Source organism: Centroberyx affinis, unplaced genomic scaffold (genome assembly GCF_046629955.1).
Source record: "Centroberyx affinis isolate AG114_WGS23_722 - 3 ecotype Tasmania unplaced genomic scaffold, CSIRO-AGI_Caff_v1 ptg000172l_1, whole genome shotgun sequence".
Taxonomy (NCBI): Eukaryota; Metazoa; Chordata; class Actinopteri; order Beryciformes; family Berycidae; genus Centroberyx; species Centroberyx affinis.
The window spans coordinates 44,535-66,491 of NW_027278869.1; the positions used below are offsets into that span (position 1 = coordinate 44,535).

Below are 21,957 nucleotides of genomic sequence, written 5' to 3' on the forward strand. Positions count from 1 at the left end.
CTGCTAACAATCTGATTAGCTGGCCTTCATTTGATAGCAGCAGGCAGCAGGCCCAGAGACCAAGCTAAAAACAGACATCCTAACAGGGGAATAGAGGGGAGGTGGCAGGTTGTTTCAGAAGGAACAAATCTACCAGTCTGGTGTCAATATTCATCTGAAGGACAGAAGCCAGAGACAGACTCGGTAACACTTTTCATCAGTATAAAAAATCTATGCTATTGTTATAACCTAATGACAACACAACCGTATTTCCAATGTTAACACAAAACAGCATTTTGTTTTTCCACTTACGCATATTCTGCATAATTTCAGTCATAATTAAAATTTTAATTCAATAATCCAATTTTTCATTTGCATTTTCTGGTACTATTATGCACATTCTCTGACAAATTCAAAATCCAAATGCAAAACCCATTTCACATTTCATTTTTCAAAGACCAACTTTTTGGTTAACTCTCTTCAAGTGATAATTTGAAGCAATTTGTTGGATGCCTTTATCCAAAGTGCCTTACAGTACCATGAGTGCAGACATTTTTTTCATGGGTATCACAAACAACTTCTCTTAAAGAGACCTTGGTAGTGTGTCCACCAGAAACCTCTCCACCAGTATAATTGCAGTTATTTTCAACCTGGGCCTTATTTCCCTATTTTTTGCTATCATGACGATTGATTGTGTTCAAAATTGAATCACGGTAGAGCTTGACGTAGCCTCAGTTCACTGGGAGTGCTGCTGTCCAATACACATGGGGCCACATAGGGCCAGTATAATCTCCAACAGTTCAGGCCCATTGACATAGGTCCTTCAGTCAACGTACCCATCCCCAAGAGGGGAAGACTCATCTTGTATCAAGAAAGCAGAGACTGCAATCTTTCCACCTGCTGGCTTCTCCACTCAGGTTCCTTCTGCGGAGGTGCCCACGCTACAAACAGCTGCCCCACAACCCCACCACGCACACAGACTGACTATTACAGCATCTTCACATACGTCAAGGTAGTCACCCTGGCCACCGCATTGCAGAAACCACCTTGATAACCAGTTTTTCAATTTCCTCATTAACGATTTCACCAACCGTTTTCACACAGGTATAGAAGTCATGTCTGACACTTCTCACATCTGCCACAGCCTCCAATCAGCCCTTGCCAAGCCCGACATTGTGAACACTCTGCTAGCCAAAGAGGTTAAAGAGGGATTCATGATAGGGCCGTTCCACAGCCCACCTTTCACAGTATTTTGGATTATTTCAACATTGCCACCAGAAGTCCAGATTTCTCCATACAATATGCAACATTATACCATGGTCTGGGTGAATACTCAATTCTGATTGGCTGCAGTGTGTCCATTAATTCCTGATAATGGACACCTACTAAGTAGTTCCAGTGAAACTGTCTGTTCACCGTTCTAAATTAATGTGCTGGCTACGTAGCATCAGCCTGTATCTAAAATGAATAACCATAGCAACAGGGACGCAGTCAAAGCGGCCGACAGTACACATGGCCTATCATTTGTTCGTGAAAATCTTGATATTGATTTGGGGACAATGACATGGCTGGATAGCTAGCTAGTCTTGTTGTTAAACATACTGTCAAATTATATTTACTGTTTGTCAACTGTGCGCAATGTTATTGACTTTGAATGTTGCTAGCATAACGTTAGCTTTCTGGCTCACAGCTGAGCCAAAGGGTTCTATGAGCTGAGCGGACTAGAAATATCTCCCGCTGCCAAGTCGTATCTAAGGTTTGTCCTATTTACTGGAGTAGTGAACAACGTTTCCATTGCATAAGAACCTTATGGGATGGTAATGATTGTTCCAGGTATTAGTCAAACCCTCAGGTGTTTTTTTTCTTTGGCAAGTGATATGGTATAAGCGGGATAATGCCCTTCGAGGTGTCCATAATCAGGAATAATCTGACCTCCCCGTCGTCCATTAATTCCTGATAATGGACACCTCGTCTGGCATTATCCCTTACTTAAACACACCATCATCCTTATCTGTTGGACCGGTCATGGAGCATTTGTTGGCCGCCTCACATTCAGTTGCAAAAGTAGCCCAAACATTTTCGACTCCCTCTCCGAAGCACTCTGCTGGATCCTCATCAACAGCCACTAACTCCCTTACATACTCCACCTCCTCAATGACTTCCTCCATTCATCACTCCTCCATCTTCGCCCCCGTGCTATGGTCTCACCACCCTGACCAAAGTGTTTTCAGAACTGGGCATTCCTCTTTCCGCTGAGAGAACAGAAGGACCCTCACCCTTTTTCCAAGCATCCTCCTATCAAACTACCTCCCAGCATGCAGATGCACAAAATGCCAGCTTCTTGCTCTTCTTGGTCACCTCAACTATGCCGTTTGCATCAAGGGAAATCCTTCCTGTCCAACCTTCTCGCAACAGCAGCCATAGTTCCATCTTTTCACAACAACACTTTTGCAACACTTTTTCTTCCTGGAACGGTATTTCTTTTTTCTACATTGACCCGTCACCCGGCCTGAAGACATCCAACTAAACACAGACGCTGCCCCCTACATTGGCTTCGGCAAGTACTATAGAGGAAGATGGTTCGCTTCTGATTGGCCCCCAGAGTTTACATCTCTAGACCACAAGACTCAAGCTCCTTCCTCTGCACTCCATGAATTATCTTATTATCTTTATAGCCGCCATCCTTTGGGGCCCACGAATGGTCCAGGGAGTCCATATTCCATACCATAAACAAAATCTGATCACGTTCTCCGGACATTATGCAGTTTATGCGCAGACTCACTACGATATCAGCACACCACCAGTTCATTATTCGCGCAGCCCACATCACAACAGCATTGCTGATTCACCCTCTCGCTTCTCGTTTCAGAAATTCAGACTCTTGGCACCAGACTCAGACATTCATCCCACTCCGGTCCCACCGTTTTTAGCCAGGAACTTCAACTGACCCCACAGCTCAAAAACCTGGCCAGGCTTGCCCTGCCAGGCTGGAATTGCTTCAAGACCTTCCACACTACATACCAGCTACCATTCCCCTCTTTCGATGTCATGTCTATTTGTAATTTTATCACACACGCTCATCCACCCTGAAAATACGCTCCTCTACTATCCAGGTCTACATAACGGGAGTCAGCCTCTTTCGTCAAATTAGTCACCAGGAGTCCTTGTTCATCTATTTATGTTTCCATGCTAATCAAAGGTTTACAGAAGCAAGAACCACCTCTCACAATGAGGTGCTTAAAGGGTAACTTCGGTATTTTTCAACCTGGACCCTATTTTCCCAACTGCGGGTGTCTAAGAAACTAATGGGGACAACAATTTTTGAAATTGGTCCAGTATTGAGCGAGATCGCTTCAGCCGGCAGCCGCGAAACAGGCTGCAATGTAATCCGACGGGGCAAATGCGCACCGTCAATGTACGTCCACTAAAAATGCTTGTTTTTGCCACTGACAGGCTCAGATTGTTATTATAAGTGTCTGACACAATATGGAAAGGACCCTATACAGAAATGAAACGTACTTCCTTACCTTTAGCTTGATCCCGTCTGTGTGTAACCAAGTCTCGCCCAAGTCCCGCGAGAGCTTAGTTGTTGCAGGAAGTCACCTGTGGAAACGTGAGTGAGAGTTGGAGAGAGGAGTGCTACCGGGAGGAGTTTGTTGTGTTGGAGTACAGAGATCGTAGCTCAGTGTTATCTAAAAGATTTTCTAAGTCATGGCTGAATATTTACCTGATTTCGACAACGTGGAAGAGGCCTTTGAATTCGATGGCGGCCCGTATTTATTTGAGCCAGAGTATACGGATGAAGAGCTCCTACTCATTGAAGAGCTACCATCATCATTCATTGCCAGTAAGTATCTCTATGATATCTGCTAATGTATAGGATATACAAATGTAGGCATAAAAGTGGGCTTATAGGTCGTATAATAGATAAGCATAAATATGACATTTTTACACCACGCACACACACTTTGGCAACAATATTACACAGATAACTTCAGCTTGTTGATATCACTTATTGTATTATTATGAATGTCAACTGCTTAAAAGGGGAAATGAAGCTATATACATATTTTATAATCAATCATGACTCAGTTGATAGGCTATTTTACACATACTACTGGCTAGCTCCGCCAAGGAGGTTATGTTTTCGGTGCCGTTTGTTTGTTTGTCTGTCAGCAGGATTACGGAAAAAATACTGGCCCGATTTTCATGAAACTTGGTGGAAGGGTGTAGCATGGGCCGAGGAAGAACCCATTAAATTTCGGAGCGGATCTGGATCCGACTCACGAACAAACAATAATAGCATGAACCTTGGCGGAGGTCTGCGCTCTCCGAGTGCCTTTCTAGTTTAGTGATTGTTTTTGCCGTGTGTACTGATGCCAGGACAACGCAATAACTTTAGCGAATAACATTACCTCCACTCTGTCTGCAGCAGGTCTCTCCACTCCCGGGACAGCATTTTTCTTTAGGAAAAAGTGCTTTGGGATAGGATTTCGTCTCCTCTTTGGCTGGCTGTAGTCATCCCGGTCAAAATGGTCACTGCAGACCCGATGGTCTGCAAGGCGCAGCGTATGGACAGGAGTGTTGGCATCCATTTGTAGCACAACTAGCCACAACTTCAGCGGGTCACTATCCAACAAAGGCAGTCTGTGAAAGCTGCGCGAAGTGTTGCGCGACATTTTGTTGGCACAAATCGGAAATGCGCAAACAGGAACCATTGTTTTGTTTTTGTTGTTTTTTTTTTAGATCTTTTAGATAACGCTAAGCTACGATCTCTGTACTCCAACACAACAAACTCCTCCCGGTAGCACTCCTCTCTCCAACTCTCACTCACGTTTCCACAGGTGACTTCCTGCAACAACTAAGCTCTCGCGGGACTTGGGCGAGACTTGGTTACACACAGACGGGATCAAGCTAAAGGTAAGGAAGTACGTTTCATTTCTGTATAGGGTCCTTTCCATATTGTGTCAGACACTTATAATAACAATCTGAGCCTGTCAGTGGCAAAAACAAGCATTTTTAGTGGACGTACATTGACGGTGCGCATTTGCCCCGTCGGATTACATTGCAGCCTGTTTCGCGGCTGCCGGCTGAAGCGATCTCGCTCAATACTGGACCAATTTCAAAAATTGTTGTCCCCATTAGTTTCTTAGACACCCGCAGTTGGGAAAATAGGGTCCAGGTTGAAAAATACCGAAGTTACCCTTTAACACTCCCGATCTTCTCTGCCTCTGTATTCAAACCCTGCGATTGGGGTATTCCTCCCCCATGGCCAGCTCGCCGATGGAGTCTGTGTTCCTCCCAGCCTTCTTCGGCTTCTTGAGATGTTACGAATTCGCCCCAGCCTCATCTACCTGAGATTGTTCTTATCACCACAGCTTATCCGACATCACCATCCACACATTCAACTGTCTCATCTTCACCCCCAAGTGCAGTGAAACAGACCAACCTCAACTCCTATCTCAGTATGTTCGAGGATTTAGCTGACTACATCAGCTCCAGGTGTGCCTTTCAAAGCCTCACCTCAAGATCCTTCTTCCTCCATCCACCTATTTGTATGTCCTCCCCACTTCTCTTCTTTTCCTCAGGAACCATCAGGGGGCTAGATGGAGTCTTAGGGGGCTTTCACACCTACCCTGTTCGGTCCGTTTTAATCGAACCATGGTGCGTTTACTCCGTAAGTCCGGTTCGCTTTAGGTGAGAACGTAATCGGACTTAATATAGGACCTAATATAGGAAGCAAACCAAAATACAGTGCATTGTGGGTTGAAAACGGATGTTGACACTTGGCAGAGACAGCCGCGCCGCTCACTAGCCTAGCAGCAAAGGAGCGCTTTCAAAAGTTCAGAAATGTTCAACTTTTCAGAAAAGCGCCGGTTGACGTGAACTGGTTTTTCTCAGCCGACCAATCGTGATGACGGAGACGCTGGCTGTTTCCCATAGCAACAACAATAATGGATAAAGTGAAAGTGCCGGTGGAGAAATAGGACGTTGTAATCAGTGAATTTACGTTACTGTAACAGCGATCATAAAGGCAGTATGGATTATACTGGACATGTATTGGAAATATCTAGTAAGCCTTTGCTTGTTCCACAACATTGTCTGCTAGAAGTGCTAACCAGCTGATTACTGAGCTAGCAGCTGCTCAGCTAACTTTTCTCTCGGAAATGTTCTGTCCAATAGATGAACAGCATGTAGGGCCGCGTGTCATTTGTTTACAAATGTTGGTTCGCTTATCACAGGACCATGTGAACACTAACCAGACCTAAAATGCAACAAAGTACCAACTCATCCACTGATTTGGACCAAAGCAAACAGACTATAGGTGTGAAAGCGCCCTTAGACGACTGTGCGGTAACCCCATACTGAATCTCAACCTCCCTGGGTTCCTAAGCATTTGACCCCAATGGCCAGTTCATTCCCAACGACCCCAATCAACCCTCATCCACCTCGACCCCTTCCACCCTCCGTCCAGTTCTCTGCAATCTACTGTGCAACTTTTATCCTCATTAAAACATTAATCGTTAACTCGCTGTAGCGTGGTCTTTGATAGTGCATTGCTTTTTGGGTTCAACTGTTGGAGATTGTTGGCCCTGTATGTGTGTGTTGGACAGCAGTGCTCCCAGCAATGTGAAAAGATGTAAAGGTGGTGTGTCCACCAGGAACATCTCTCCTTCTTTTCCTCCTTAATTCCAATAGAAACGAAGTGCTGATTTATGTTCCTGACAACACTGAGAGCTAAGCATGTTTTTAGAAGTTAAATGTATTTCAGCTTTTAGCAGTGTCACACTTCAAATGGAGTTAGTCTCCTAGCAACAGCAGTGTTGTGTTATGATGTTGATGTGTTGTGCTAGTGTGCTGCTGTGTGTTGTAGTGTTGTTGTGTATTGTGTTATTTTGTTGCAATGTTGTGTATTGCGTTATATTGTGTTGTTGTATATTGTTTTGTGTGGTGCTGTGATGCTTGTTGAAATCTAGATAATTCAATTTGAGGGAAACAATGAAAGCAGAAAGAGAAACACGATTAAGAGAAGGCTTAAAACTGATTTGTCTGTCCAGGCATCTCTCTCTGTCTCTAGTCAGTAATTGGTTTGTGTTGTTGGTGCGACCGACTCTGCTTCTCTCTCTCTCTCTCTCTCTCTCTCTCTCTCTCTCTCTCTCTCTCTCCTCGATCGCACACATGTACGCACACACACACACACTGTTGCTGCTGCCTCCCCTCCCTCTCTTCTTTTTCAGTGACACGCACCATCTCTCCCTCTCATTCACACAATCTCTCACTTAACCTTTCTCTCGCTATCCTTCTCCTTCTCTCTCTGCCTGCCTCTTACCATTTCTCCTCCCTCTCTCGCTCCTCCCTATCTCTCCTCCTACCGTTTGTACTGCAGTAGTCTCTCTTCAGCCTCCTGTCTTTCTCCTAGCAGCCTCTGCAGGTGAAGGATCTCCCTCCCGTAAGAAGCCGTCTTCCCCTCCGCCGCCTCCTCCAACGCTGCCAGTCTGGACGAAGCCTGCCTCCGGTACACCTGGCACACACACGCACACACACATACACAGGGGAATGGAATTTAGAGTGTTGCAATGAAGGAGGTGGATTTACATGACGGGCAGCGCAGAGACAGCTGGAGTGGAGGAGGGAGAGTCACACACACCGGGACAAGGTAAGGAATGACACACACACACCAAACACACACTAAACATTAAACTAGAGATAGTCTCTCTGCTGGAGAGGAGTCGGTGTGGGTGCATGAGTACTTCTGGTGTGTTGGGAGTGTGTGTGTGTGTGTGTGTGTGCGCATGTGCCTGAGTGTGTGTGTGTGTGTGTGTGTGTGTGTGTGAGTGAATGCGTGTGTAGGCAACGGGTGTGTTCTCCAGTAGATAATAGTACTCTTGCAGATTGTGATATTTAAGTTTTGCATTAATGGATTAGTCAAGCTGCTGACAGCTCCAGCTAGTAGAGTAGCAACAGAGAGTTAGTGCAGCGCACACACACACATGCACACATACACACACACATGCATTCACACACACAGATTGTTGTTATGTGGATTATTTTTATGCAATTGTGTTTAGATGCTTTGGCAGAATAACATTCATGCCAACAAGCAGATTCAATTGATTGAAAGAGAGAGAGAGAGGGAGAGGGACATTAAGATAAACAGAGGAAAGACAAATCAGTGGAATGGAGAATCAATGAACAAAAATAGTGTGAGAGAGAGAGCGGGAGAGATAGAGGGAAACATAGTGAGACACAGATGGAGACCTACAGACAATTTGAGAGAGACAGCAGGGTAGATACAGTGTGTGTTGCTGTTCTGTTTGCTGCAGTGGGAGATTTAGTGATGAGAAGAGCCAGGTCTATCCACTGACAGACAGTGTTTGTGCTTGCCTATGTCCAGCCTATTTATTTGTGTGTGTATGAGTTTGTTCTACATTTTACGTTCTAGCCATCTGGCTCTATCTGACTCTCTTATCTTGAGAAACTTCCACTGAGGTCAACAGTAGAATAAGCTTCAATAGATCACCAACATTACAAGCAACCACTAGCAAGGAGGTCAAGAGTCAGAGGTCACAGCACCAAGACAATAGATGGAATAAATATTCACGTCACCCTAGGATGAGAGCAGATGCCCTCTTTGAAACCCTGATACAACACAGACACAATAATAATAATAATAAAATAAAAAAAATACAATATAGAAAGCTAGGAAGATAGGATGATAAATATGAATCACGTTTGCGGATCAATAAAAACAGTAACACTCCACTGTTATCATATCATTCAATAAAAACATAAAATGATTGAGTGAAAGAATCTGTTTTAGTTTCAGCAATTCCTGCAACCTGTTCTACTTGTCTGGTGCATAAAAACTAAAAGCAAATTTCCCAAGTTCAGTGTTAATGCAAGGAGTTTCAAAAGTCGGACATTCCTGTCTGATAAGAGATAGATTTAAGCTTTAAAAGAGATGTAAGATATGAAGGTAACTTATTTAGCAATGCATTGTAAAAGAGGTGTTGTTTCCTTCTAACACTAAGAAAATGCTATCCTATTTTCTGATAAAATAAACAGTGGTGTGTTCTGAAACTATCCCCAGTTATAAACTGCAAGGCACTATGGTAGAATGTATCTAGTGATTTCAGCGTAGGAGGGGCTGTATGCATATGAAGTGTATCACCATAATCCAAAACTGACCTAAGAGTTGATTGTACAATTGCCTTGCTGTTTTCAAGAGAAAAGCACGATTTATTTATGTAGAGAGATGCCAGTTTAATCCTCTGTTTCTTTTTGAGCTCAGATATGTGAGTTTTAAATGATAGCTTTTCATCTAGCCAGATACCTAGATATTTGTATGAGGCTACACACTCAATTTGGGCCCCATGAAGGGGGCAAACGTTTAATGCTCTTAAAGTCATTGAGGACTAATATGAGATTATTCAGGGATTTCTGAACACAGTCAAATGCAATTTGAAGATTTTTTCAGCTTGTTCTGCAGATGATGCACAGGCATAGAGAATGGTATCATCAGCATATAAGTGTAGTTTACAGTTCTTTGAGGCACCAATATCATTTATGCATAATGTGAACAATGTTGGGCCTAAAATAGAACCCTGTGGTACACCATTCACTCTTTCCAAAACCTAAGATTGCAAAGCCCTTGGCCTCTATGCGTTCTTGCAGAGAAATAGTCCTGAACCCAGTTACAGGCTGCTTCCTCAAACCCTAAAGAGGACAGTCTATCCAAGCGTCTAAGAGATTTTCTGTATCGAAAGCCTTTGATAGGTCCATAAACAAAGCTACACAATGTTTCTAATTTGTAGACAAGAAATTCTGAAGCTGTGCATTAATAAGAGATTCCAATATCTTGGCTAGACAGGGAAGTTTAGAAATGGGACGGTAATTATTTAAGTCACTTGCATCACCCCCTTTATGTAAAGGAATCACCAAGGCCGACTTTAGGGATCAGGCCAAAGGTGATTGTTAAATTAAAAATGTGTGTTAGAGGCTCAGCTATAAGGGGGGCAGCAAGCTGTAAAAGATACAGGTCTAACTGATCTGCGCCTGTAGAGCTTTTCATACATTTAAAAGAACACAGGGATTCCAAAACTTCATACTAGTTAATTAATGAAAGAGCAAACACTTCCTGGGGGAGAAGCCAGGGGCACCTCCTCCTTTGTGTCAGTGACCCTATCATCTAGAGCCAATTGTGAATTAGGTCCTCCAATCAACTTATCAAATAGAGAGCCGATTCAATAAAATGATGATTAAAAACATTACAAATCTCCCTCTTGTCATCCAGCATTATCTGCTGCGGAAGAGTGGCTGAGATACTGCCCTTAAGTGATTTAACCAATTTCCAGAACTTTGCTGAGTTGTTTCCACAATCAGACAAATTGTTCAGGTAGAAGGCAGACATAGCCCTTTTCACCATGCATGAACGTGTATTTAATTCTAAGATGTCTGAAAGTTTGCCGGTCCACAACACAACCAGTAGACCTGGCCAATGCCCATGCTTTGTACCACTGCAAAATAAGATCACTTAATTCATGAGTAAACCAAGGGTTACATCTGTTCTTAATCCGTTGTCTCTTAAATGGGGCATGTTTGTCTGTTAAAAAAGTTAAAAATAGACAAAAAATATTCCAGGGCCGGTTCAGCATCTGGAAAGAGAGTTGTAGAGGAGAGATCACTGTGATATAGGTCATGTAGAAATGCTTGTTCATCAAAAGACATCTTACAGATGAACTGTGGCCCTGACCTCTTCATTCTAATGTCAAATGGACAGTGATCACTGGAGTCTGTTGAAAACACACAGCTATGCAAAATTTTTGGGGCCTATTAGTGAGAATGAGATCTAACAAGGTGGAATTCCTAAGGTTTTTCATATTTGGTCATGTGGGTTCTGTGATTAATTGTGTCAGATTTAACTCAGTGCATATACTGTACTGTATCCTTCAAGCCATCAGCTGCATGAGACAACCAGTTCAGGTTAAAATATCCCAAAATAACAACTTCTGAAGTGATCAAGGGAGCTAAAAACTGTGTCAAACTGCCCAGGGCAACAGAACTAGCAGTTCTCCCACACCCATGAGAGGGCAGCCTCTACCTAGTTACCTCCGCCAAGGAGGTTATGTTTTCGGTGCCGTTTGTTTGTTTGTTTGTCTGTTTGTCTGTTTGTCTGTTTGTCTGTCTGTTAGCAGGATTACGGAAAAACTGCTGGCCCGATTTTCATGAAACTTCGTGGAAGGGTGTAGCATGGGCCAAGGAAGAACCCATTAAATTTTGGAGCGGATCCGGATCCGACTCACAAACAAGCAATAATAGCACGAACCTTGGCGGAAGTCTGCGCTCTCCGAGTGCCCTTCTAGTTCAACATGAATCGGCAGTAGTTCGAACTGATCTGGGACAGAATTGGAGATCTTTACAGACACATTTAGATTGTTTCTCGCAAAAATCACCGAGTATGAGGTGAGGAAGCGCTGTTTGACTGACTGATAGACTGACTGACCTGAATGTGGCCCCTGATGAACACATCTTGTGCTGTGGGGAAAATAACTTGCCCCCTTACACAAGTTTATTCCAGTTCCATTATTCAGTCTTCTGTATACATGTCTTATCTCTGCAGTCTGCAGAGTGGGGTAATGAGTGGAAAGCCTCTTTAAAACAGCTGATGTAAAATACTACCACTAAGGGACTCAAGGGGTCGCCAAAGTAATCAATTTTCAAATTATACTGGTAGTAGCTTTAAAGAGATAGTTTGGATTTTGGGGAATTTGGCTATTTTCCCAGCCTACCCAGACTCAGAAGGACTCGTGAAAGCCTTTTTTATGTCTTTGCATGCAATATGAAGGTATGGGAATGGTTAGCTTAGCTCAATTGCTGGAAGTCTACAGGATTCTCTCACTCTCAAAAGTGAAATCGCCCACCACTACGACAAATAAATTGCATGGCTGGCTGGAACCTCAGTGCCCTCCAGTGGCGTTGCCAGGGTCTTTCTTTCGGGCCTTCAACCCCGAATGTTTTCAGATTAGCCCTGAATATTATATATAACACAGAGTGTGGGGTAAGTTCGATTTAGTAGTCAGAGCGGGCCGGTTATTTTACGTGAGCCGGCTTTAAAATCCAGCTTTGGGTGCATTGGGGTACAAGCCGGGACACAGATCGAGCTCACCTGTCTATGTTTGCTATGTGTGTGTGTTTGGTAGAGTAGGGGGCTCTGCCAATCGCTGTCATCGTGTAGTTTGAGTTGAACTAAAGGAAAACGTTATGGATGATTTTAATCAGTTGGTCCTAGTCTAGGTTTGAGGAGGCAAGGTAGAGCCAGGAAACACAATGTCAGAAAAAGACAAGACAGGTTATATGGAACGTCTTCACATTTTCAGAAGTGGAAGAAAGGTAGGATATGTGATAGGTTAGGTTAAAGTGATTGATTATCCATATCTGGAAACACAAAAATCAGGCAGCTGTGTGGTGGCGAGCTGACTAGCATAGCGGCCAGATGGACACTGGAGTGTTAGTTTGGACTGACACTTGACACTTGGCTGATAGCTTCATGGTTAGATGCCTACAAGCTACAGCTAAAACCTTTATGTCTCCAAATGCAAAATGGCTTTTTAGATGTTTTTTTGTTTTTTAAAGATGTTGAGCTTTGATAGAGTCAGTATAATATTGGATCACTGTAAACAAAATGTCACAATTTCTATCAGTCTTCAGTCTGGCAGATGGTATATGGATATTTTTGAAAACACAATATTTTCTCTGCGTTTAAGGTCACTGGAAACGGAGCTTTTGGAAAATGCTGACATCATGACCTCAACTTGCGCATGGCAATTGTTGTTTTATATGTATTGAGTAAGGGTATATATATATATCTATGTGTGCGTCACGAACCTATGAGCGATGGCGGACTACAAGTATGTTTATGTGTGATCAGTATTGTTTGCTGTCAGTAGTCGGCTACACTTTGACCAGAGTGCGCCAGAGCCATTTTTTCCCCTGATTGGATAGTAAAACTCACTAACACTAATCGGTTACGCAGCAGACACTACAGACTGAAGGCAGCGCTCTGAGTCAAACTTCAGCCAAAAACAAAGCTGCATAGATCTAGTGAAGAGGTGTCACTCTTGCTCCCAGTTAAATGTATTTACATGTTCTATACGATTAAAATCATTCCATTGATGTTTTGGTCAAAGGTCTTCATCAGATTGTAAAAAACATAATGGCTTACACTCTGATGAAGGCCTTCATGGGCCAAAACAACAATGGAATGATTTTAATTATGTAGAACAAGTAAATGCATTTATACAGTGAGCAGAGTGGCGGCTCTTCACTAGATCTGATGGAGCACAGCAGTCAGCCAAGCGCAGGGCCCGTTAAACTGTCATTATGAAGCAATTCAAGGCAATCAAACGACTAGAAACGACACTAGACACTGATTAGGTGCCAATAGAAAGAGAGAGAAAAGAGAGCACAAATGAAAGGTATGTTATTGTGCCAAGGAAGAATACTATGTATGTAAAAAAAAGTTATATAGTCTTCTTATATCATGACTGTCAACAACAAAATGTTAACAGGTTTGTTGCTACTGCCTCCAAAAAGCACAGACAGCTCTGTCTGTTGACAATATTTGCCTCCTTCTCTTGCATGCTTGTAATTATGTAATCTTTCCCTGATGTTGTTGCAACACTATATTTCATCTGTGTTGATTTTTAAGATGGGAAGCTAATTGCTCTGCAGCTAAACTGACTCCAGTCTTGTTAAGTTACTTCAGTAGCTAGCTTCAACAGGGCTTGAGGCGACAAAAATCCTTTTGGACATTAACCAGCAATAACACCAGTAGCAGCAGACAGTCCTCCCACCCTCCTTTGCAAAAAAAGTCTGATGTTAGCTTACTTAGCCAGCTGTCTACACTGGCAGTTACCAGCATGACTAGGAACATGTTAGGTACAGTCACGCTAGTGTTTGGTGACCATCAGTTTAGCTAAGTAGGCTACTGATAGTGGCTGCTGAAATGGGGGAGGTAGCTAACTTTATTCTTCACCATATTGGATGGCCTGCATCTTGTCTAAAATGTTGTTTTGTATGGCTCATTATTGTACCGTCGAACAGGTACTGTGCTGGCTTTTTGTATGTACTTTATAATGAACATCTTTTCAAGCTAAAGCTGGTGCTGTAGCACGGCTTGGAGAAAAAACACACTTAGCTCTTAAAAAGGACATGTGCACCACAAAGAATACATGACTAGAAATCACATAATATCAGAGAAGTTGGAAATTACACAACTGTGTAATTGTTATTATAAATGAGAAATTGGCTGAAAGCCTGCACAGCTCGTCACGTCGAATCTGTCAGTTGTTTAGCACCGGAATCAAAAAACATCCTTTAGGATTAAAAAATGATATTGGTGGTTGCAAAAAGCATTTGTTTGATATGGCATCTTGTTTTGTATGACATGGGAGTTTATTCTTTCTTTATTTCTATCTGTTTTTTTTATTTATCTGGTCAGTTTCATTAGATAGCTTTTTAAAAGCGTTTTTAAAAAAAAGCATGCCCCCGGACCCCCCTAGCCAGGTCTGTCCCCCCAAACTGCTTCCTCCGCCCATGGCTACGAGTGACAGACATACACTACAAAACCTTTCACAGACTTGCATGATAATCACAATATACAGGTTAGTCTCAATCAGCCCCTTTCCACTGTAGCATAAGCAGGCTTTGCTCCCCTTTCTCCTACTCCAAACACCCTGACCTCCACACCTCTCTCTCCCTCTCCCACTTCGAAAAAAAAAAAAAAAGACGACGACGAAAAAACAGAGGATGTACGAGCGTGAGAGAGGAGAGCAAGCAAGGTAATACACTGGAAAGTCACTGATAAGACACATCTCCTAGGATTAAAAAGCATTTTTTTCTGAATTTCAAATCAACAGAGATCAGAAGCATTCCTGAAAGGACCCACTCACCCCCTCCTGCCAGAATCGCAGGCTGTAAAACGCAGTCCCCTACAGATTCTACTGAAAGACTCAGAAAATCCCATTTGTAATATGAATTGCAGATTTTTATGTGTTTGAATGTGTTTTGCACGTCAATTTTGCTATGGTTTTGAGTTTGAATGGATATTATGGCATTTATTATGCCAGTTATAACCACAGAGAGTCTAACAGGGAGTCTAAAACCAGTTGTTTTCATCATAAGTATGCCATTCCTGGTGTCATATAAATAAATATAAATTATTATTATATATTTTTTGTATTTATTTTTTGTATAAATTATTATTATTTAAAATAGGTCAGAATTCAATAAGGAGATCATCAGAATTCAATAAGGAGATCATCTATTGAAATAGGTGTAACCTTAGCCCACGCCAAAAAGGGACCCATTGTCGCTTCTTCAGACGAAAAGTATAACTGGTTTGGCCAATCTATTGTGGTCTTCTACCGCTTTCGTCTTTTAAGAACGTTGACTGGAACTGCATGGCCAGCAATCCCAGACCCAATCTGCCTATCTGCAAAAGAGACTCTGAGTGAGAGACGTGAAGCTCTCCACTTCTCTCCTGCCTGTCAAAGCTGCGAGTTGTGACTGTGACCTCACCTCTCCACGTGCTGCAGTTGCCAACATCAAACTCCACAGAGTTGCCGGTGTTGCCTAGATCTGCGGATTGCCAAAAGCAGCTCAAATCACGCAAGTATGCAGTGTGGCTTTTCCTAGGTCAGTACTAAAAGCTGCTTCCGCAAACTCTACCTCACCAAGACTACATTGCCTGCCTGAATGCCTGCCTGAAGATCCAGTGGACCAGGAGAACGACCAAGGGTCCTGGGAGACTGCTGCTGACTGACTGACCCCAGCCGGTCCTAATTTTCCCATTTATTACAAAAGCATTAACTCTGGGTATTTTCCCTTTAGGAAACTAATCTGATTTTCCTCCTCATATATTTAAGTTGGTTTAGTCGCTGGTCACATTATATGCTCTCCTAGCCCCGTTGTCCCAAGGCATTCCATTAAAAACCGTGCGTATAAAATCTTTGCGACACTTTGACGTCATGTGGGCAAGGTTTCCAGTCTGAAATTTGCCAATCTGATAAGCTTTCTGAAATCCTTGAACCCTTTTCTGTTACACATAGAAAACATATTGTAATGAAATATTTTCAATAAAGTATAAAATCTCACCTTTGTGTGGCTTCTCCCAATTGTTTTCATATGCATGTCTTAAACATGGCTGCTACTCTTCTTCTACGCCTTGTGGTCTCCTACACTGTTCTTACCTAAATCATGCCTTGACTCTCTAAGCCAATTTAACTACCTGTAAGAACATCGTCAATACTCAGGATTATGCTGTTCCTACTACCAACCAAAACAACTGTTAGTCTTTCCATAATCCCAATGTGATATAACCTACCATAAAATCTGTGTGGGTTATTATGTAAATAAAGTCGCATTTACATGAGAGAAGTTGTTCTGTCTCTTCTATGTGTGTATGTCTAATCAGAGGTGACTTAAGTCCTAAGAACTAGAATAATAGTGAATTATGTTTGGAAATAGATTCCCAACCCCTATTTACTACGCCACGTTGTAAAACACGACTGCCATGTGTGACCCTAAAAATAACATTACATGCAAGCAGTGCAGGTGTAGCATCTCTCATCTCCGAGTGTGTTCTAGTATTCTGTTTTTTTTTTTTTTGCTGTGTCCTATGACAATTTGTCTCGGCCCAATTTTACTATTGGGGATCATTAAAGTTTCATAGCACTTTATCATTCTATATACACTTACACTAGGTGCCACAGTAGAATAAGCTTCAACTCCAAAATCACCAACATTACAAGCAACTAAAGTCGGGGCCTTAGTGCTCTTATAATATTCCTGTGAACATAGAATTTTGATGTAAAAGCGAAGTGCTAGGAAAAAGAGAAATAGAAGGGAAGTAGAGTGAGGAGAGAGGAACTGAAGATGGGGAGCGACTCTAATGTCCATTCCTTCCAAAGAGTCAGTTCTGTTGGTACTGCCACGTTGGAGCACTGTACATAACTTAAACAACACCACTGAGCCACTAACAGCACCAGCTCTCTTTCCAGCCATCCTGCTAATTCGCAGCTCTGCTCAGCAATGAATGGGATTGGTGTTTCCTGGCAGGGAACTATCATCTTGGAAGCAAAATGTCTCCCAGGCTGGGCTGAATCTCCACCAACCCCTCGGAGGAGGCAGCAGGGTGCCGGCATCAGGCCAGCAGAAGCGGTGACATTTAGCCCCAACAGCGAGCTGAGCCAAGCGACGCCAAACCAATACAGTCTATCCCCCTTCCAGCTCCAGCCCAGAGGCTGGCTGACCTTCTCTACAACAACAACAAAAAAATACAAAAAACTCTCAAAGCCAAGGTTTTTCTTTTTACTACTATCCAGCAGAACATTGTTGCTGTATAATAGGTTCATTACTTTTTTAAACATTTATTTCTCCACATTTACACTTGGGAACTGCTCAGTACAGCCACAGTTTTCTACTTTTGGCCACTGGGAGCTGCATAGTAGAACCACTGTCTTCACTGTCGGCCACAAGGCTTTCCCAAACTAGCATCCGTCCAGTCACAAGGCTGCTTCTCTAACCTTCAAGATAGCATTGCACCACTTTCTGGTGTGGTGCTTTATAGGACCTCCTGTCAAAAACAATTTGATGGTTCTAAATTTTCTAGAGAACCATGTTTTTATGCTAGTGTACATGATAGAATTGTGATTAAAATAAAACAATGTACTGTTTGGAACTAAGTAATACAATATAAACCTCTGACCTCTGGAACAGAGTGCAGGCTTCTCTGAAGCCATATGGAAAATCCTATGCTGTAATCCTTTCCAAAGAACAATTAAGGCATCTTGGCATTCTAACACACCGCCATCTCCAGAATCAATCTAAGTCCATGAATTTTATACAACCAAAGATACTAACACAGTCACCTGGTTCATTTGTTTGTTGGCATAGAAAAGTAAGCTGAAGCTGGACTCTTGGATGCCATCACCTATCAGAGGCCAATCATGTACTAGCATTGCTATATGTCCCGGCTATTGACACTGCTGCTAACGGTCTAAAGGCAGTGGACATCTTGAGCTTGTGTTGACAGCTGCATAAGCCCTCCTCCCTTTACTCACCAACCCGCTGTTATGCTATTTAACACCCCAAACCAGCCTGCAAATTCACGTTCAATCATTCACCGCTCATTCCACATGCTGTTTAAATCCCTTGGCTAAAGCAGCTATGAATTCATTCCACCGACAATAAAGCATCTCTGCATTTGTAAACAGATTAACCGTCGCTTCTGAAATCAGCTGGCGTCATTAGCAAAAGGGTCCCACTAAGGTAGGCAGTATTCAGGTTAGACACATTGGATTGGAGCTTAAAGACAGAAAAGAAGAAAGAAAAGATCAGACAAGAGAGGAAGCTGGGGATGAATGGATGAAACTGGTCCACCCAATGAAAAAAAGCATGGAGGTCAGCAAGCATTTGTTGGAGCAATACAGGTTAGAAAAGATGATACATTCTCCTTCTAGGTCAGCGGTGTGCGGCATCAGACTCAACATCAGGGAGGATCTGATTCGCCACCTCTTGCTGGGCTCTGATGTCTGGCTGATGACCTCTGACCTGGTGGGGAGTCAGCCTCCTGTGGTGTGGAGGCTGAGGCGGTGGGTGTAGGTTTGTGGGAGGTTGGGGGGGCAGTGGCAGAGGATACGGCGGCGGCAACACTGATCCATCAGCAACATGGTCAACATGGTGGGCAGTAAGGCTTTGCTCTTAGCAATGTAGAAGACTATACAGTATAAATTCAATAAGAAACTGGCCTGGATAAACCTACAGTCATCCAGTACATCCATACAGTCATATTTCTTCCAAAACAAACGTAAGAACGCCTCTAATTGGCTAAACGTATGGTGACAAATCCTGGGTTGAACTTTCTGTCCATCAAAACGAATGGAAATCTGTCAGACATGTCATCAGCCCGGTCCGCACAAGGGACAGCTCTCATTGTAAATGATGAAATCAACAGCGACAGGCAGACACAACAGATCAGTGTGGCCGCGGCCTAACACTGCGGGGTCAGGCTGACGAGGGAGGAGAAGTGTCTCTGGGAGATTCAGGCTGCTCTCAGAACAGTGTTCTGTTGTACCACGTTCTGTTAGACTCTGAGCAGGACAGATGAGGAGCTAGCAGGACGTGGGAGGAGCTGGAAGGAGGTGAGACGATCTATATAATCCTATTAGATCAGAAACACTGCAGAGAAGGACAGCCTGGAGGACCTGTCACAGACAAAGAAGACGTGGTGTCGTGGGTGGCTCAGTGGTCTAAAGCACGTGCCATGTAAACATGATGCTGTGATATAGAATGGGTTAGAATGCTCTGAAAGCCTCGTGCTCCATCTACAAATCAAACTCTTCAAGGGAAAATTCCCCAAATTTATATGGCAAAAAAATCCAGATTGGACATTTCATTGGTAATTGAAAAACACTCTTTGTGTGTCTGCAGACTCATACATGTGTACTGAAACACTTAAAACTGAGCTAACTAACACTGATATTAGTGTTCCAACTTGAGCACCCCCCAAACACCAATCCCAGTGTTTCAATGGCTGCATAGCACTGCTTATGGTGTTTAAGAACCTGATAAGTGCTGTCTCCTTACTCCCCCTTCTAACATTGTAGGAGAGGAGAGGTGGGGCAGCTGAGGAGATGGAGAAGGGCAGTAGAGGATAGGAGGAGAGAGCAGGAGGAAAAGAGGACGACCCGCAGTGCAGAGCTACATTCTCTCAGGCATTGCCGCAGGCAAACTTCCATCATTATGCATTACATTACTTTGAGTTCTCTTCACTAGCGGCCAAATTAGGTCTCCAGCTATAATAATGCAGTATTTGGGATACTTTGAAAGTCAATGCGGTTATGCAAATGAGCCGGTTGCTTAGTAGTTGCTTAAAGTCATTGAGATGAGTGTTAGAGCAGAGGTGTCACGCTTCAAAACCTTGCGGCTTGGTGCAGACCTGAGGCTTAGAGCTGTGGAACAAACATAGTTGGTGTGACAGATCAAAAAATGACTGGTGCACATACACCCAGGAGCTGTGGTCATGGGAGTCAACACGTATGAATCAAAATACCTGAAATATCAATTCATGGGGCATTACAGTTTAATACCATCTTTACTCTATCCTTATTTATATCACGTTTTTTTCTTTGGTGTATCCTATTCTCTGCTGCTGCAATGACCCAATTTCAATGGTATCTATAAATTTTTGTATTTCACTAAGTTCATACTGACTTAAAGTTTATTCATAAATATGATTATAAAAATCAGATGCAATTCTATTATAGGCACTCAAATAGTTAATGTTTTAATGAACACTTACTACCATTTAATGGCCAAAATAGTGTGTATTGATGCTTTACAAGCCATTATTAACCATTTACTAACTACAGTAAATATCAGTGGCAACTTTTTAATAGTCATCCAAAATTATAATATCATAGATAATAAGATAATAAACTGTTAATTAAATGGTTAAATGGTTAATTAATATAATTAAAGGCATTGTTATCATCTCTTATGAGTTGATACAATATATGATTTGTTGTTTTTTATAACATGAATTCATGTTCAGATAACATTGTTTATAGTATTTACTAATCCTTAGTAAACTGTTAAAAGACAGAAATAATTAATTACTTGATAGTTAACAGTAAAATAATATTCAACAGATGCCAATTAATGATAATTCTTTAATAATGTTTTTAATGATAAGTTTCTGTTCCCACATGATCCAGCCTGGCCCACTGAGACAGAGGGGTTTCAGAAGTGTCAAAGTTCAGGGCACTATGCCTTTAACCCTTGGCCTCCTTACTATTGTTTACTTGTAATGTTAGTGATCTAGAGATTTAAGATTATCTTAACTCATTAGAAATCACTTAAATTAAGAGTTTCCACTATATGGCTAAAATGTGAACGTAAATGCAAACAAATGTGTACATGTACAGGTATGCACATGTATGACTCATATTCTTGTGAATCTCAAGACTGCAGGTAGAGAGATAAGTGAAAGTATGATCAAAATAGTCTTCATTCTACATTCTCTAATTGTCTTAACTTCTTGTAAATGAAATAGAGGTGAAGTTTAACAATTCATCAATTTGCTGGGGACCTCCTGGAACCCCCTCAAGGTGGTCCCCGGACCCCACGTTGAGAACCACTGATTTAGACAATATTTGTATATTGTATTTGTATATAACTTACTTCTACTGTTGCACTCACTGTCACTTTGAATAAAAGCATCAGATGAATGCCTTATGTGTAATGTAAACTGTAAAAAAACAGGGAGTTTGGCCAAAACACTGTTTTTTGTCCTCATGGTAGATGAGAGAGGATGATCTGTCAACAGCAGCAGGACCATCATCCTCCGGGTCAATAGGATAATTGAGACCAGCATCACCGAGCAGATATTATGACAGCGCAGGTCAAAGCTGTTATCAACGCACTCCACATTGAGTGGAGGAGGAGGAGGAGGAGGAGGAGGAGGAGGGGAGAGGAGGACAGGGGAGTGGAGAACATGGAGACATGAGGGATAAGTGTCCCCAACACTTTTTCCCTTGAACACACACACACACACACACACACACACACACACACACGCACACACACACACACACACACACACACACACACACACACACACACACACACACACACACACACACACTAGTGTAGCTAGCCAAGAGCTCAGGAGTTGGGGGAAGGGGGGTGTCGCCTATTGTTGCATCTCTGCAAGGCAAAATGGCCTAGGAGGTGGATCCTCTCTGGTTACACTGCTTTCAATTCACATGGAGACTTTGGTTGATCCTGATCATTTTTCCCTCCATGGCATTTTAAGAGATGTGATCACAAAACGACTTAAAGCAATATTCCACTTAATTTTAACATGGGGGTTATTTGGCACTTGACCACCATGAAAACCAGAATATTGGATGCAGC

General features: G+C 42.5%; 1 protein-coding gene across 1 annotated transcript in view; it reads right to left on the minus strand.

Annotated features, from left to right (window-relative positions):
- cep89 (centrosomal protein 89) overlaps positions 1-21,957 on the minus strand; it is a 106,430-nt gene that overhangs the window by 15,438 nt on the left and 69,035 nt on the right. The window contains exon 17 of the mRNA XM_071535097.1: positions 7,353-7,501. Coding sequence (XP_071391198.1) covers positions 7,353-7,501 — 149 coding nt within the window. The remainder of the gene's footprint in view (positions 1-7,352; positions 7,502-21,957) is intronic.